The following is an 18,427-nucleotide window of genomic DNA, read 5'->3' on the forward strand; positions in this document are numbered from 1 at the left end:
GGCATTAGGCCTCACCTATCCCTTTATTCTGAGACAAATCCTGACCTATTTCATACTTTTCTCTGTGTGGGCCTACAGAATTTCATGCTCTCGCCATCTCCTGCTCTCTGGCTACTCACCTCTCACCTGTCTTTTTGAGGGGTGAGTAGCCAGAAAAAACACCATCCCTGGGGGCACATTTTCTCTTCCTTCTTAGGTCATTTTCTCTGACACTTCAGCTGGTCACATTAGCTTCCAGACATATAGGTTCCCCTTTGCCCTTCTCACTGGAGTCACATGGATATAGTCTAGCCTGCACCAGTTTTTTCTACCTTCCATGAGGCACAACCTAGGTCCCTTGATAGGCACTTCCAGGATCCTCATGTGCGTGTGCGTGTGCGTGTGCGTGTGTGTGTGTGTGTGTGTGTGTGTGTGTTGTTTAGAGGAACTGAATCAAAAAAATTACTGTTGCACTCTTTCCGAGGATGGCTATGGCTTCAGCACTCCCATCACTCATTGAGAGAAGAGCATGCTTTTTAAGCACCAGTGCATAGTGCACCTTTTGGTCAGATCAGTTAAGGCAATATTTTTGATCTCAGGTTTCTCCTTAGCAGGGCACATCATGGTACAACTTAGAATGCAACTTCCTCTTCTCTCTCCCCCTTTGTCTGAGGCAGATCTGCATGCAGGTTGTAGGCTTTTTTTGTTTATGGTACACATTTTACTGAATCTCAGGACTTTTTCAGTGTTCAGAAATTTTAGGGATTTGAATAAAATCCCTCTTTCACTCACTCTGCTGAGAAGCTCTTCACCAACTCTTTGGTCTCCATGCAATAGTGCAGCTTAGAATGCAGCTTACTCTATACTAACATTTTCCCAGAATCAGCCCTTCTTTCCATGTGTATTTTCAAGCTTGTTTCTGAGCAAATTTCATTGATCTTGAGTAGACAAATCTTGGCAATATGGTTTGCACTAAACCTTGTATCCTGTATGTCTCTATAAGATGTGTGTTGAGGATTTGGATCAAGAAAAAATACTCCCTGAGAACTCAATGTTTGTTGGGTGCAAATGGGTACATCTTTATTCACAACTACTTGGAAGTCGAAGCCTTGAAGGATGGCTGTATTCAGTTCACTCAGAGGACTCCAGTTGCCAATTAAAGTGTCCATGGGATAGAACTAAATGTTAGAGTATTTGACAAGAATGCATAAGTTTGTGGGTCCACTCCCAAGGTGTATACACAAAGAAAGAAAAAGAAAAAAGAAAAACTGTGGAAAGTTGAAACCAGTAATTATTTACCAAACATTAAACTTAATTGGAAATCACATTTGGGAATATTAAGTTGTTTTGGTGTTACAATCATCCTTTTCTATTTGGATTGATGTTCACGCTTTCTAATGCAGTTCTAAGGAATGTGAGTAAATGTATTCATTTATCAGCAGAGACCCATTTTGACATGACTTCAGAAGAAGAGCACAAAAGTTCTGATGACGCTCAATGCACCCAGTCTCAGGTTTGTCAACATATAAAGCATTTCTTCCTGTTCCTTCTTGTTTTTCTTTCTTGAGGAAAGTAAAGGAGGCCAAATGAAAATACCTTTTAAATATTCTTTTGGAATCCAGGCATTATATATTACTAATTACATCTAAAACCACTCTGAACTGGTTAGAATCTGAAAATAGCATTAGTAGTCCTGTCAACTTATAGCTAAATTTACTATGTAATGGAGGCAAAAAAATTCTAAATGTTGCTTGTGCTTCCACTTGCATAAACATTTTGAAAAATAAAAAGTTGAGATTAAATTTGAGACTGACGAATAACCACCTGGGTTATGAATGGTAATAATGGTCACTGACTGCATTCATGTGAAAGGGTGATGTTGTCAAAGGCTCAAAATTCTAGTGAAAATCAGTAGTTATTTGCTACAAGTTGAAATATATATATATTTATAAACTTTAAATCCTGGTTAATGTTTATTTGTTATTTTTTGTTTATTTTTTATTGATTTTTTAAAAAATAAATGACAGCAGAATGCATTATAATTCTTTTTTAAAAAAAAGAGAGTGAGAGAGGAGAGAGAGAGAGAGAGAGAGAGAGAATTTTTAATATTTATGTTTTAGTTCTCAGCGGACACAACATCTTTGTTGGTATGTGGTGCTGAGGATCGAACCCGGGCCGCACGCATGCCAGGCGAGCACGCTACCGCTTGAGCCACATCCCCAGCCCTGCATTATAATTCTTATTACACATATATAGCACACTTTTTATATCTCTGTTTGTGTATAAAGTATGTTGACGCAATTTCTGTCTTCTTACATGTATTAAACAATTTTTCTGTGGTGACCTTTTCATTTTGTTTCTCATCCTTGCAGAAAATTCAGTCAATATGTTGAATAATTTTATCAAAATGTCTTAGTATATTAAAGAAATGTATTTGTGTGCATTAATGGGGGGATGATGGAATTTAGAGATGCTATCTCATCTTTTTTCTCACATTGCCAACATTCCTGGTGTGAGATTTAGCACACATCTAGATTTATTTTATTTGGCTGGCATATGTAGGTCCTTGGGTTTACAGCTTTCCCTTTGGGGTGTATCCTGGGCAGGAGCCATATCTCAGTGTCAAATCCCCAACTGAACACCTAAGTCTCATATTTTCAAACAAAAACTTTGTTAGTTCATTGTTTAAAAAGTGTAATCCTATTTAATATGAAACATACTCCTCAAAATTCTTTAAAATAAGACTTGAAAGCCTTCTCACATTTGATGGTGAATGCAAAGTCGGATGAGTTACAATGAATATCATTCCTCCCGTCCTTTGGGGTGTATACACCTTTGTTAGCATGTTGTCAAGGAATGCCTTTTCTATGACATCCTCCCTGCTTTTACCAAATCAGGAGCCATTGGAAGATAAGTGTTCAGCTTCATCTGGAGCACAATGCTAAGACACGCTATGGAAAGTATGACTGCTCAGTCTGCAGTTATCTACATGTTAGTTAGCTGCTTTCAAGACCAAAATTTGGGTGATGTCTAAAAGAGTGATGGTGAAGTCGTCATGCAGCTCATTGGGGTCCTTTATTTTGCAGGTATTTTCTGAGGATTCTCCACAGATGTGTGTTTCTCACTCATCTGGAGAGGAACATCATAAAGCAAAAGAGAAAGACGATGGACATGTCCATGGTAAGAACAACATATTCTACACAGTTCTTTTGGATAGAATATTTATTTATAACATGAGTGCTGATATATTCTAATACTTGGAGAAATGAACCTAGTAAACAGGGAATAAAGAAAAAGCAAGAAAGATAAAGAGTTGTCTCTCTCAAGACCAAAGTCCAGCAGCAGGTTACAGTGGGAGTGTCCCTCTTAGTTTCTGTACAAGACAAGTATAGACCACAGGGGAGTTGGAAAACTTGAATTTTTATGTTTGAAAGAATAATGTTCTTCACATTCTACCTGATTTCTGTTCATTTCTCAGTGTATTTTTATTTTCTTCAGGGAATCTTTTCTAAAGATCAGATTTATGTATTAGATCACAAACCTTCTTTCTAATATCTGTCTAAAATTATAATGATCTTTTTTGTGTCTGTCTTCTCCATTAGATTTTAAGCTAAAGAACAATAGGGGTCTAATCTCATCTGCTATAATCTTCAGAGTTCAGCATATTGTGTCACGTGTTTTATGCACTCATTATTTTAGTATATAAATAATGCATGTGAAATATACAGCATTCATATATTTAAATTAGTCACATATTTTATTTCTATCTTCTTTTTTCTAACAGATTCTGTTAGCCTTTCGAAAATCCAGAAAGCAGTTTTATTACTTCAAAGAATAATAAAAAGCAAAAAAAGTCACTGCACACAGTGTTCACTACATTTTGAAAAAAATGCACAACTGGAAAATGAGATTCATGAGCTAAAAAAGAGTGTATCAGAGTTTAAGCAAGAAAATATAGAATTGAAACAACAACTCCACAATTTGAGGTATTATTTCCTAGGTTGAAAGAAGGAGTGGAATCTTTTCCTTTAATTCAGTAAAATAAGAAAGGACAAAATTTTTTTTTAACTACTGCCTCATCTGTTAGCACTTTGCAAAGGAGAAAACGTGAATAAATTATAAAATTCTTACAAATATGATAGCATATTATTAAATATGATTACTTCTAAAAACTAAGTTCATATTTTTCCCCATCACAATTTTAATGTCTCTATGGAACCCCATCTGCTAGTAATCTATTTATTTAACAAGCATAATTTGGGATTGTTATTTGTTTATATTTTTAACTTTTTATTACAGTTAATATTTCAAAAAATATCATTTATAAAAAAATCATTTCCTACTCAGATACCATAGCATGTGCCTATAATTCCAGCAGCTTGGGAGACAAAGATAGGAGGATCAAAAGTTCGAAATATTTCTCATTAACATGGGCAGCAATGTCCTAAGCAAATTAATGAGACCCTGTCTCCAACAACAACAACAACAACAAAAAAAAAGTAATGAAAAAGACCTTGGGATGTATCTAAGGGATTTAGCTTCTGGAGGTTCAATCTCTGGTACCAAATTTGGGAATGAGAAGAAAAGAAAAAAAAATAACTTTCTATATTTCTGTTTACTTTTGAAAAAAATTTCAATATAGAGTTATTTGGTTAAAGTTGTGAAACTTTAAAAAGATGAGAGGATTTTTAAATTTCTCTCAAGAAAGTTTGTATTCCACCAGCGAGGCATTTTTCACTGCCCTGAAACATGTTATACATTTATAGTTTTTAGGTTGATTTTGGGGATCAAACTCAGGGTTTTGTGTTACTAGTGTGATGTGCTAGTGCTGAGCTAGATACTAGGCTACACTTCTAACATTAACATTCATTAATAAATGAAATGAAAACAGATTATTTTTTTATTCAAATTCATTCTCATTCATAAATTTGTTCATATTTCTGTATTGAAAGGACATATACTTTTTATGTTTTTTAGGTATACATGACAGTAGACTATACGTTGACATAAATTTATTTTTGTTATGTCTTATATTCCATTGTGTGTGTGCACACACACATATTTTTTTTATCCCTTCATCTGTTGAAGAACATTACTCTTCATTATTGTCTTAAATATTAGGTCCCATCTTGTTCAAAAATGGATTTTGAGTTTTTTGTAAAATACATAATGATCAAAAAGGTAAGTTGAGAGTGTTACCATAAAAGAAACATAAAAAGCATAATAACAGGTATTAGATTATTTATTCCAGTTCGGAGTTATAGTAATACAAAAGATACATATTTTTTATATCTTTATTTTATTTATATATGGTGCTAAGGATCAAACCCAGCACCTTACTCATGCTAGGCAAACACTCTACCACTGTGCTACAGCCCCAGCCCCAAAAGACACATATTGAAAAAAGAATGTCTGAATATGCTGTTACATTGTAAGCCAATTATAGGTATGTCTGACATATTTTATGAAGATAAATGATATTACTACTGAATTCATAAGTTTGTATATAAACAATGACTTTAAAACTTATTTGACATGAAATTATCTTTTTAACTGGGGAGGACCTATGATTGTGCAAAAAAAATTACCTTAAACTTGTCAATTTACCAAATCATTTCTAATTTACTTTTCCGTGGTATCTAAAAGATTTGCTAGTAACAGAAACTTATCAAATAACAAAACAATCTTTTATTATTGACTTTCAATTATGTATGTTTTACACAATATTAAAGGAGAAATTTAAAATGTTAAACTAGAAAAGCTTCAGAGAACATAAAATTTTTATTAAGATACTAAATCAGCATACAAAGAGCCAGAACATAAAAAGACATTTTTGGTTTTTGGCAAAAATCAATTAAAAGGCATCCATATTACCTTCAGATATACCTTAAAAGAAGATGAGGTGAAGAGAAAAAATGATGATATGTTACATGAAAAAAATAAGAACCCACTAAAAGAAAAAGAAACAGAATTTAACAAAGAGGATCAAGTGAGAAAGCAAGCTGAAATCTCTGTTTGTACAATAGATACAGAATTGGAGACTGCAAGAAATCATTTTAATCAGGTAAATGAACGTTCAGTAAAGTTTCAAATTTTTACTGTATTTCATTTGAATTATTTATAAAATCCCTTTAACTTATTTATGTGGCCATGTTTCACTTAATGATGGCAATGTGGTCTGAGGAATGTGCTGTTTGGCAATTTCACCAACATGCAGTCATCATGTGTGTGTACTTCTACACACTTCAGACATCTCCCACAATGTCAGGAAACACAGACTTATAGGACCTCCATTTATATGCAGTCTGCTGTTTCCCAAAGCATGGGTATGTGGGGTGTGAACTACTATTTTGATTTAAAACACAATGTTCATTATTTGGCAATAAAAAAAATTTAAAAAAGATCTAACAAACCAGAAAAAAATACCACAATGTTATCTGACTCTTAAATTAAATGATGATATTTATGACAAAACTAGTTACAGCAAAACTTTGCATCTGGTAGTTGTTCAGCATTTGTTTTCTGAATGAAGAAGTTTAGTTTAATCACTGACATAAATATAAATTTAGGTGTTTTATGTTAAAATACAAACTAAATATCTATGCACCTATTTAAATCATTTTTTAAAAAAAATGTTTGACAATTACATTTCTGTCTGCATTTAAGAAATGTTTTTTTTTTAATTTTTAAATTTTTTTAAAGATAGATAGAATTTTAATATTTATTTTTTAGTTTTCGGCGGACGCAACATCTTTGTTTGTATGTGGTGCTGAGGATTGAACCTGGGCTGCATGCATGCCAGGCGAGCGCACTACCACTTGAGCCACATCCCCACCCCAAGAAATGTTTTCACTCACCCAAATTTATCTGTCATTTGTGCAAGTGAAATGTAAGACATTTACTCATAAAGAATAAATCTATCTTTTGGAATTATTTTTTAATCTTGAAGGTCCCACTCTTAAATTAATCTTTTAGACTTCTGTCACCTGCTGATATACAGCCAAAACCTTGCTGAAATAAATTTGTAGATTTTAGCAGAACAAAATGAAACCTACAATTTCCATGAGACCATAATGCCAGAATTTACAATATGAAATTTCAGTAACACATTTTTTTGCAAACAAAAAGGAAATGTTTCCTGAATTATTTTCTTCTGTTTTCAAATGATTGAGAGAGAGAGAGAGAGAGTGTGTGTGTAATATAGTTAAACAGTAAATCTATTAATTATGGGAAAGTATAGAGGGTTTTAAATCCATATATTTATAACCATAATGTACATATTTTGGAGGTGAGGGGTGCAATTTTTGTCCCATTGAATTAAGTAATGTTCTTAATTCAACTGTATTTCTCCGCAGCAGTTCCATGATGACTTTCAGAGTAGCCTTATAAAGAGAAAAGACTTTTAATATTTTCCAGAGGAATAGTTGATTTTTCTATGATCTCAAAACCCTTGCTTCTAATAGTAGATCTTCTAGTTTGGGGAAGTGACTTTGCTCTCTTGTTGTATTAATGTGCATTACTACTTCCACTGTTAAGTAAGGAGGAAAAGTGGGGCCAGCAAATACTCTGGTTTTGTAAATCATTTTCTCACTTTTAAGAAGAGAAACAAACACTTTGCTTCAAGTAATCTCCTACTTCAGTACAAAACACCTTTGGAAAAAATGGCATACCATAATATGTTCTTAGAAATAAATTACTGGTAAGTATTTGTTCCTAATACATAAGATCTGTTTACTTCCTTTATTTTATATTGACTCATGTTTCAATGTTCACTGAGATGAAACAAATGCTACTGAGTATAAATCTCAGGATTTTCTGAGTAGAGCCTTACACATTTTGCCTTATTTGTCATTTGTATTTTGAAACACAGGCCTTCTTTGGTGTTTATCCATTCATAGGACAGAAGTAACTGGCTTTGTGGATGAGCACTAGAAGCAGAGACAAAAGACTTGGAGAAAAATCATGCAATTTGCCTATGTTTTTAGCCTTGTGATCCTTTTCAGAATTGTGATACATTGTTCATTGATATAGATCATGTGTTTAATGCTGTTCCTACATTTATAATTTATCAATAGATGCAATTCTCATTCACAGCTACAAAATGTTAGAAAACAGAATATGCTAGGAATATTTTTAGGAAAAGACCTTGGAGAACTTTTGTTATGTCTCAGTAGATGTAGAGCTAAGGCTCTTACTATGGACTGGTTGAATACATGAGGTGTCAGATTGCAAACTTATTCTTCTTAAAGTTAAGTGTCCTTTTATTTGCCACTGAAGCCATCCCAACAGATAGGTACATAATAAAATATTTGGAATTTTTAACTGTTTAAAGGATAGATCATACGATCCTAAAAGTGGATCAACAAAGAAGTAGTGAATTCTAATTTTTATTTATTGTTTTTAGGTATACATTACAATAGAGTTCTTTTGGTGTGTTACACATACATAGCATATAACTTCTTCTATGTAGAGTTTTTCTGGTCATGTATTCATATGTGAACATAGGAATGTAATGTCAGATTCATTCTACTATATCCCCTCCCCTCTCAGCCCTTTATTCACTTTTGTCTAACCAACAAACTTCTGTTCTTTTATCCTCCACCCTTATGTGTGTTACCAACTACATGTTAAGGAGAATATTCAGACTTTGGATTTGGAGGACTGGATTATTTCACTTGGCATGACAGTGTCCAGTTCCATTCATTTGCCAGCAAATGCCATAATTTCATTCTTCATGGCTGAATCCATTGTGTATATATAACACATTGTCTTTATCCTTCCATGTGTTGAAAGGCACCTAGGTTGGTTCCACAGCTTAACTTTTGTGAAGAGCTGCTATAAATATTTATGTGGCTGTGTCACTATAGTATCATTGGAGTATACACTGAGGAGCAGAATAACTGGGTCAAATGGTCGTTCCATTCCAGGTTTTGTGAGAAATCTATATACTGCTTTCCTGAAAAATTGCTTGGTGCAATGTATGAGTCAATCTTTTCCCCACATTCTCACCAACATTTATTGTTACTTGCATTCTTTATATCTCAGTGTAGTTTTAATTTTCATTTTTCTAATCGCTAAAGATGTTGAACATTTTTTTCATATACTTGTTAACTGTACATATTTTTCTTTGAAGTGCTTGCTCAGTTTTTTGTTCATTTATTGATTGGGTTATTTTTTGTTTGTGAGTTATTTTTCGAGTTGTTTATATATTCTGGAGATTAATGCTCTATCTGACATGTCAGTGACAAAGATTTTCTCGTATTCTATATGCTGTCTACTCACATTCTTGATGGTTTCCTTTGCTGTAAAGATACCACCCCATTTATTGATTCTTTATTTTACTTCTTGTGCTTTAAGTGACTTTTTGAGGAATTCAGTTCCTACACTGACAAGATGGAGTGCTGGGCCTGTATAATCTTGTAATAGGTCTAGGGTCTTTTATCTATTATGTAGGTTCTTGATCCACTTTGTTTTTGAGAAATAGGGGTTAAATTTTTCCTACGACATACGGGTTTTCAGTTTTCCCAGCACAATTGGTTGAGGAACCTATCCTTTCCCCAATGCATGTTTTATAGTGTGTTTGTCTAGTATTAGATAACTACATGTGTGAGGTTTTCTCTGTTGCTTCTCTTCTGCAAAGTTTTTTTTTTCTTTTTACATTGGCAAACTAACTAATCACTTAATCTGTTCTTTCATTCTGGTATAATGCAGATTTTTTCAATCTTTATTTTTTTTCTTTTTTATATAACCAGGAATTGAACCAGGGTGCTCAACCACTGAGATGCATCCCAGCCATTTATTTATTTATTTATTTTTGAATGAGTCAGGGTCTCACTGAATTGCTGAAGACTGGCTTTGAACCTGTGATCCTCCTGCCTCAGTATCCTGAGACACTGGTATTACAAGCATGAGCCCCTGAACCTGGCAGTTCTTACATTCTTTAAGTTATAATTTTCTTTTACTCTCATAGATCCATCTTCTTGAATTAACTTTTGAACTCTTGGGAATTCATATTTTTATAATCTCAGAAGTTTGCATCTAATTTTTCTTCTGTGGTTATCTATTTATTGAAACCCTTTCACCATATAAATAAACAGGTTTTTCTTTAATTTCAGTGAAAATTATGAAACATCATTTTATTGAGTGTTAGCTAAATGTATCCTTGGTTTTATTTAGGTTTCTCCTAGTGATGGGACAGAGAAAAAGCTATTGCATAAATATCACAAGAAGAAGGATGAGGTCTCTATAAAGAGATTGGGAATGGACACAGTAAAATATCAGAACCAGGAAAAGAAGTGCTTTGAGAATACTGAAATTTTAAGAGAAAAGAATACCAGCCTTCCATGGACACAAAAATTGAATGAGGAAACACTTATGGAAATATTTCAGGACAATGAACAGTTGGATATTTGTAAAGTTGAGAATACATTGGAAAATTTCACACCTGAGAGTGAAAAACAAAGCACAGAAAGACCAGAAACAGATAGTTTACAGGAAAAAAAGAATATTGATGTATCTAACCTAAACGGTAGTAGTGAGATTCCTTCCCAACAGATTGCAAAGTCTGAAGTAAAAACTAGTGACCTAGAAAACGAGCTGCATCAGACAAGAGTAATGACTTTGGCTACAGATCAAGTAAACAGACACCTAACGCAAAGACAGTGCCAACTGAAGGAGATGGAACACAGGTATCAAAATGAAGAAAGAATAATGAATGAACATCTCAGAAAGCAGGAAGCTTCTAAAGAGAAGGTATCTAAACTACAAAGAGAAAGTACATTGCATGAAGACCAGTTGCATGAGTATCAGAACAAAGGTGAAAATAAAATAGATGGAATTATTAATGTCCAAACCCAATTTTATGATGTTATAAAAAATCTTCAAGCTCGGAATGACAGATATCGTCTCGTGCTGGAAAACAAATATTTGGAATTAATCAATGAAACTAATCATTTAAAAGAACAACTGGATCAATATGGAAAGGAGAAAGCAGAAGAAGTAAGTATCAAGCAAGATATCTTTATAAAGAGTCTTCAAAGGAATACTCAAATTGATATCTGCTTATGGCTAAATGTTGAATCTTGATGAATATAAAAATGTAGATATTATGAATGTGTTTCTGTATCAACACAGAACTACAACCTGTTGTCCAGCCAAAATAACTTAGACCTCATTTGCAGCACAACCAATCTGTGTTTGAAGTGCTGAGTATTCCAATTTCCCTGCTCTGATTCTTACACACTGTGTACATATTTTAAAATAACTATAAATACTCATGTGTCAACTAAACACAAAAGACTTAGTTTAAAATGTATTTTAATATTTAAAAAGGAGGAAATTTTTAAAACTTGGGCCTGACCCTTCAATTTAAGAAATTGTTTCTTATAAAGATTTAAGAGGTTGAGTTAAGATTTTTTTGTAGGTTTATATGCTGACATTAGTAATATGGTCTCAATAATGCTGAAACAATATCTAATTTTGGTGCTATTAATTCAACCCAAAGTTTGCACATGCTAAACACATGTTCTACCAATGAGCTACATCCCATTACTGAATAACAATTTTAATGTCTTCTTGTTGCTATACTTGAAGATCACAATGAAACACATAATGGAAATGCTCATACCTAGTTTCAAATAAATTAGTTACTTTTACAGTTTATTCCAGATTTTACAGTTGAACTGAAATGTAGATGGTGTATTTTGTAATAGACTTTCTTCAGTATATTTTTGTATATTTCTAGTTGGTAAATTTATTTTTAGTCATTTAAGTTTATCATAAATCTGAAAATAACTGTCCTGATATATTTTTTTTGTTTTCATTCATGTCTTGTCCACCTCTTTAAAAGCGTCTATTTGTCATTATCATAAATTGGGACTAATGTGATGAATTGCAGCAAAACCACAGTTGATTTCATCTGTAATTTGATGCATATATTCATGATAACTTGCTAATAGTTTTCTTCATTTCATGGCCTAATTCCTATTATATAGTGACAAAGATAATTGTAGCCATCTAAAATTCATTAATTTGGCACTGAACCCTTATGTCCAGACTAATGAGGGTGGCAGGGTTTATGTAAAGCAGGAGTGGTGTGAAGACCAGTGAGAAATCTAAGAGATGTGGACAGGCAGTGAGGTGGAGACCAGGTTACCTAGCATCTCCTTTATTCTTTGTGAAAGTATATTGGAATTATTTTAGCAAAGCTTTAAAGATGTGAGGATGTGGAGTATTAACTTAAGTCTCTAATAAGAGAAGGATAATAACCTCTATAGAATTCACCACTACCAATGAGACCTGTGTAACCATTTTTGATTGAGATTTCAGTAGTTTGTTAAACATTGCAACTTTATCAAGGGCAGTATGTAGAGATACAGGGCTCACCCTTTTGTGTAAGGAATGTGATAGTGACTAAGCAGGAGTACACAATCTTCTATTTTCTTAAGGGAATTCAGAAATAAACAGCAGCTTACTGTTGTATGTAGTGATATTTTTTCAGAGTAAACATCATTATATAATAATAATAGTAATAACAATAGTAGTAATAATAATAATAACAATAATAATAATAAAATTTTAAAGTGAGCTGAGTAACAAAATCATTAACAGAAATATCAGGTAGTTGCGAGATGTCTTGAAAAACAGCCAGCTGGTACCCTGAAACTACAATGTGTATCAGAGGCTTCTCTAGAAGATTTAGCACATTTTCACATAAATTTAAAATATAAAGACAGGATTTAATGAAGAAACTAAGACAAATGACAAGTCAAGTATGTAGAAAATTGAACATGTCATCTGTAAATCAACACCTGCTTAAGTAATAAAAGTTATTCTGGGATACTAATTTCAATGAACAGCTTTCTTTATATTTTCATTATAATTGATTTTATTATATTTGGGCATCTTTATACTGCACTTATTTCTTACACTTAAAATTTTCTTTTAGAATTTTTCTCTTACAAAATCAGCATCTTTCATTAAAATATCTAGTCTGAGAAAAGCTGAGACTTTTTTCTATAACCCAGCAGCTTTTCATGCTGTCTCTACAACAAGGAAAACTAAATAGAGGTACTATTTAATAGAATGTTTCAGGAAAATTTTTTATTTTTACTTTATTTTTGTGCATCGATTCAAAATCTGAAAGTAATTACTAAATTGACTTTAAAAATGTGTACAAATTTTTTTATGCTTTTCTCAAAATACAGATATGTTTAGGTTTTAGTTTAATTATTGAAAAACATAGGCTATTTCTTTATTTTTTCATTTATTTAGATATATTATGAAGCATATAAATATTTGTATTATGTCTGGACTGTTATCCAAACTAGACAATGAAAAATGTTAGCTAAGTTTTTTTTCAGTACCTCTCTTAAAAGGCATTTTTATGATATATGTAATGCACCTGACATCGAATTCACCCATATAACATGTAAAATACAGTGTCTCTTAGTACATTAACAGAGTTATGTAACCATTTACATAGTCAATTTTAGAACATTTTCATGTTCTTGAAAAGAAACCTGGAACCTCTTAGCTGTCAGTTTTCTAATCCCTACACGTCCAAAGTCCTAGAAAACTACCAATATATTATTTTAGTAATTTACAAATGTAAACCATAGTACTTTTTATTTATTTATTTATTTATTTTTTAACTTTAGGCAAGACTCTATTTTATTTTTATGTGATTTTTAAATTTGTTTTAATTAGTTACCCATGACAATACAATGACCTTGATATATCATACATTTGAATCACATGGGATAAAATATCTCATTTTTCTGAGTATACAGGTTGCAGAATCACATTGGTCATGCATTCACATATATACACATGGTAATAATAATGTCCGTTTTATTCTACTATCCTTCCTATCTCCCCAGCCTCCCCCTCCCTTCCCATCACTTCTCTCTACCTAATCTAAGGTAACACTATTATTTTTTTTCTCACATCTTCATACATGTATTTTGTATGACAATGAAGGTCTCCTTCCACCATCCTTGCAATTCCCTTTCTCCCTCCTTTTTCCTCCCACCCCTCTTCCCTGTGTAGAGATAATCTTCTTCCCATGCTCTTCCTCTCTTCCCCATTTTGAGTCACCCCCCTTATATCAGAGAAGACACTCGGCATTTGTTTTTCTTGGGATTGGTTAACTTCACTTAGCATAATCTGCTCTAATGCCATTCATTTCCCTGCAAATGCCATGGTCTCATTATTTTTAGTGCTGAGTAATATTCCATTGAGTATATATGCCACATGTTTTTATTCATTCATCCATTGAAGGGCATCTAGGTTGGCTCCACAGTCTAGCTATTGTGAATTGTGCTGCGATAAACATTAATGTGGCTATGTCCCTGTAGTACACTGTTTCTTTATTGTTCTTTTTAGATATATATGATAGTAGACTGTATTTGAATATTTACATCATAGATTATAACTTCACATTTTTATATTTGTACATAATGTGGAGTTACACTGGTCATGTATTCACATGTGAATATAGGAAAGTTGTTTCAGATTTATTCTACTGTCTTTTCTGTTTCCATTGTCATTCCCATTCCTTTTGTCTTAAAATTCAGTGAACTTCTATTCTTTTTTTCCCACATTCCTTAATGTGTGTTAGCATTCACTTATGAAAGAGAACTTCCAGCCTTTGGATTTGGAGAATTGGCTTATTTCACTTAGGATGATAATCTCCAGTTCCATCCATTTACTGGCAAATGCCATAATTTCATTCTTTCTCACAGCTTATTAATATTCCATCCTGTGTACATGACATTTTTAAAATCTGTTCATCTATTGAAGGTTTCATAGCTTGAATATTGTGATTTGAGCCACTTTAGACATTGTTGTGGCTGTGTCACTGTAGTATGATGATTTTAAGGATTTTGTGTGTAAATCAAGGAGTGGGATAAGTGGGTCAAATGGCGGTTACATTCCAAGATTTCTGAGGACTCTCCATACTGCTTTCCAGAATGATTGCACCAATTTGCAGTCCCATCAGCAATGTGTAAGTGAACATTTTCCCCACACTGCCACCAACATCTATCATTATTTTATTCTTTTCAGTTGCCATTCTGACCCGAGTGAGATGGAATCTCAGTGTGGCATTTGCATTTCTCTAATTGAATTTTTTTCATATATTTTCTGACCATTTGCATATGTTCTTCTGGGAAGTGCCTTTTCAGTTCCTTTGCCCATTTATTGATTGGATTATTGGTTGGTGTTCTTTTGGTGTTAAAAAATTTGAATTATTTGTACATCCTGGTGATTTATGTTCTATTGGAGGTGCACATGGCAAAGATTTTTTCACATTTTGAAGATTCTCTGTTCATAATTCTTGATGGTTTCCTTTGCTGTGAAAAAGTTTTTTAGTTTGATACCAACCCATTTATTGATTTTTTTAAAAAAACAGTTGTACATAGACCACAATATCTTTATTTTTATGTGGTGGTGAGGATCAAACACAATGCCTCACACATGGAAGGCAAGCACTCTACCACTGAGCTACAGCCCCAGCCCCAGCCCCATATTGATACTTTTAAAAATATTTTTATTTGTAGATGGACACATTATCTTTATTTATTCATGTGTGATGCTGAGGATCAAACCAAGAGCTGCACACATGCTAAGCAAGCACTCTACCACTGAACTACCAGCCACCATTTTCTGATTCTTGATATTAACTTTTGGTTTTTGGAAATCTTGTTTGGAAGTTGGCTTATAGTTCTAACTCTAAAATTACTCTGTAATGGATATTTCATACAAGTGAATTGATACAACAGTAGGTCTTTTGTTTTTTACCAGTTTCATTGACTTAGAATACTTTTTTCAGGGATCCTCTGTGTTGTAGCAAGCATCACTATTTTATTTCTTTCTGTTGTCTAGTAGAATTTTGTTTTATGACCATATCACTTAGCCAGTTATCAGTTGCTAAACCATAAAATGCTTCCACCTCTTGACAACTCCAGTACTACATGACTAGGGGCATCTATTTACAAGTTAATATTTGGACATGCTTTTATTACCCTGCCTCTTTGTGGTCTTCATGAATTGTGCCAATTGTACCATATCTCTGTCTTATTCATGCTGTACTTTCTGACTTGTCTGTTTTTATTCACTTGATCATGTTTATTCAGAGATCACATAAAATGAATTTTTATTTTTCATGCACTTTCTCTGACTTTTCTGTCACCAACAGTGTTTGCATGGTGATTATCTTGTTGAGATATAAATTCTCCCAAGGTGAGAGTAATATCTGATATCCACACCTATTCTAGAATGAATGGAAAATATTAATGCCTAATAGTTGTTTTAACAAAATTACTATTTGATATCAATCAATATTTTTTGTTAGTAGATTGGCCTGTTAAGACTTTTATTCTAACTATATTTCAGTGACAAAATATAAAATTAAATTCACTTAATCCAATAGTAAATTCAGTATGGGAAAATTCATCTTCTATATATGTTTCCTCAACATTTATTATGTAGCCAGAATTGGGATTTATAGATGTGAAATCCTTACCAACTGAAAAGCTAATATGCCTTGTTATAGAAACTCAATCTACTCTTCATAATGCTGGTATAGATTATGTTTTGTTGCAGTTGAATTTATGTAAAATTTGTTGAGTTTGTGTCGAATATTTTCAGTATCTTATTTTCATATTGTGTTTTTTCATACTTCTTTTATTCATGCAGATGGATGATCTCACTGCAAAGATGAAAAATGCATCTTCAAAGCACTTACATTTGAGAACAAACTATGAATGTTTTATGCAGAACTTGTTTTTTATAAAAAGTATACAAGATACATTTGAAAAAATAGAAAGGAATCAAAAGAAATTGGAAGAAAATGTAGTAAACTTTCCAAGGCACACACGGAGCACTAGAGTAGAACGAGGCCAAGGAGTACGGTGGGAATGTGACATTGAACATCGAGCAAGATGGGATTTAGAGGAGAAGCAAAAACAAGTATTTCTGATTTTACAGGCTATCTTACTTATCTGCAGTTTGCTTTAATTCATTTCATTGTAAACTATTTTGGATATACGTATCATAGGTGTATTCTATATCTCTTGAGGAAAGACATTTGATGCCCCTTCAAATACCACAATTTACATCATCCTTTCAGCTAATTTGATCTGAGTAATAATTTTCATTAGATAACTGTTCTATATTTGATAATAGTGGGCATAAGTAAGACAATGAGGAGAAAAAATATGATGCAGAAATATACTTTTGAATTGTTAAGTTAAAATTTTCAACTTTCATATTTTGAATTGATTCTATTATTCTTTAAATTATCGGATGATCTGAGTGCTAATGTGAGAATGATTCATTACTTTGAGCACAGATCAATGGTAGATAGCCTAGCCTGTGCAATGCCCTGGGTTCCATTTGCAGTAGAAAAGAGGAGGAGGAGGGCAGGGAATGAGGGGGGAAAGGGGGAGAGGAAGAACTCAATTATTATTATTTCAGATTTAATGTAATTGATACTGATGACAGAAGTTTACAGTCTAATATTTTTTTCTTCACTTTTAAAATTGCTGTCTGAATTTTTGACTCAGAAGTAAATAAAATAACTACATAATAATTATTTGGGTTCTAATTATTTTTAAAATATATTCTTCTTATGTTCTTTAGACACAAGAAGCAGCTCCGGAAATTACAGAGCAGTTCAGAAAGACTAATTTTACTTCAATAAGAAGTCAGATGGAACTCAGAATTAGCCATCTGGAATCTGAACTGAAAATTCTAAGAAATGCAACTGAGAGAATATAGGCACTTCCATATAGAACAATCCAGATTCCACAAGTATGTCAAAACCTAGATTGAAAGAGAGCAACTTAGTCTCCTTAATTTGTGTCTACTGCATAACTTTGAGACAGGTTGATGAGATCGGTAGCATGCAAAAGCAAACTAGACCCTATAATTTGTGGAAGTAATGTTAGGAAATGAATGTACTCTTGAAATATTAGTCTAGGAAGTTTATCTTTCACTCACCTTTGCATTTTACATCTGAAGGTAAACTATTAAGCTTTCTTCCCTTAGTGTTCTCCTATATGTAATCTGGTCTATTAGACTTTTAGTTAAGTATTTTTGAAGTTTTGTGATTCACATAGTTATATTGTGACAAAACTGCTTCTACATGGAAACATGAACCAAGTTTCACAATTTTTGAAAGATTATAACTGAAACCTTAAGTGTCCAGTGTTGCTATAACTACACTCTGAGCACATTCTGACACCTGACCGATTAACTGATTTTTATTTTAATTTTTAAATATTATCCTTACATGGTATCTAGAGACAAAATGTTCTATATAGTTTTTCCCCTCTACATTGTCATACTTGTGATGATGGGAAGTATAACCTGCAAAGTGGTTAAAATATTCTGATGATAAGTGTTGGGGCCTGTGAATGACAGAATGAATGGGCAGTCTCCTGAA

General features: G+C 32.9%; 1 protein-coding gene across 2 annotated transcripts in view; it reads left to right on the forward strand.

The window, feature by feature from the left end:
- The window catches only part of LOC144364860 (ankyrin repeat domain-containing protein 26-like), a 40,051-nt gene that overhangs the window by 15,973 nt on the left and 5,651 nt on the right, over positions 1–18,427 (forward strand). The window contains exons 10-16 of one of the 2 annotated variants that reach the window (XM_078014845.1): positions 1,419–1,492; positions 3,066–3,159; positions 3,764–3,965; positions 5,860–6,043; positions 10,156–10,977; positions 16,678–16,950; positions 17,623–17,793. In XM_078014845.1, coding sequence (XP_077870971.1) covers positions 1,419–1,492; positions 3,066–3,159; positions 3,764–3,965; positions 5,860–6,043; positions 10,156–10,977; positions 16,678–16,950; positions 17,623–17,760 — 1,787 coding nt within the window. In that variant the 3' untranslated portion in view covers positions 17,761–17,793. The remainder of the gene's footprint in view (positions 1–1,418; positions 1,493–3,065; positions 3,160–3,763; positions 3,966–5,859; positions 6,044–10,155; positions 10,978–16,677; positions 16,951–17,622; positions 17,794–18,427) is intronic. The other variant, XM_078014848.1, reaches the window with a different exon arrangement.

The sequence above is a fragment of the Ictidomys tridecemlineatus genome, chromosome 1, assembly GCF_052094955.1.
Source record: "Ictidomys tridecemlineatus isolate mIctTri1 chromosome 1, mIctTri1.hap1, whole genome shotgun sequence".
NCBI classification, from domain to species: Eukaryota; Metazoa; Chordata; class Mammalia; order Rodentia; family Sciuridae; genus Ictidomys; species Ictidomys tridecemlineatus.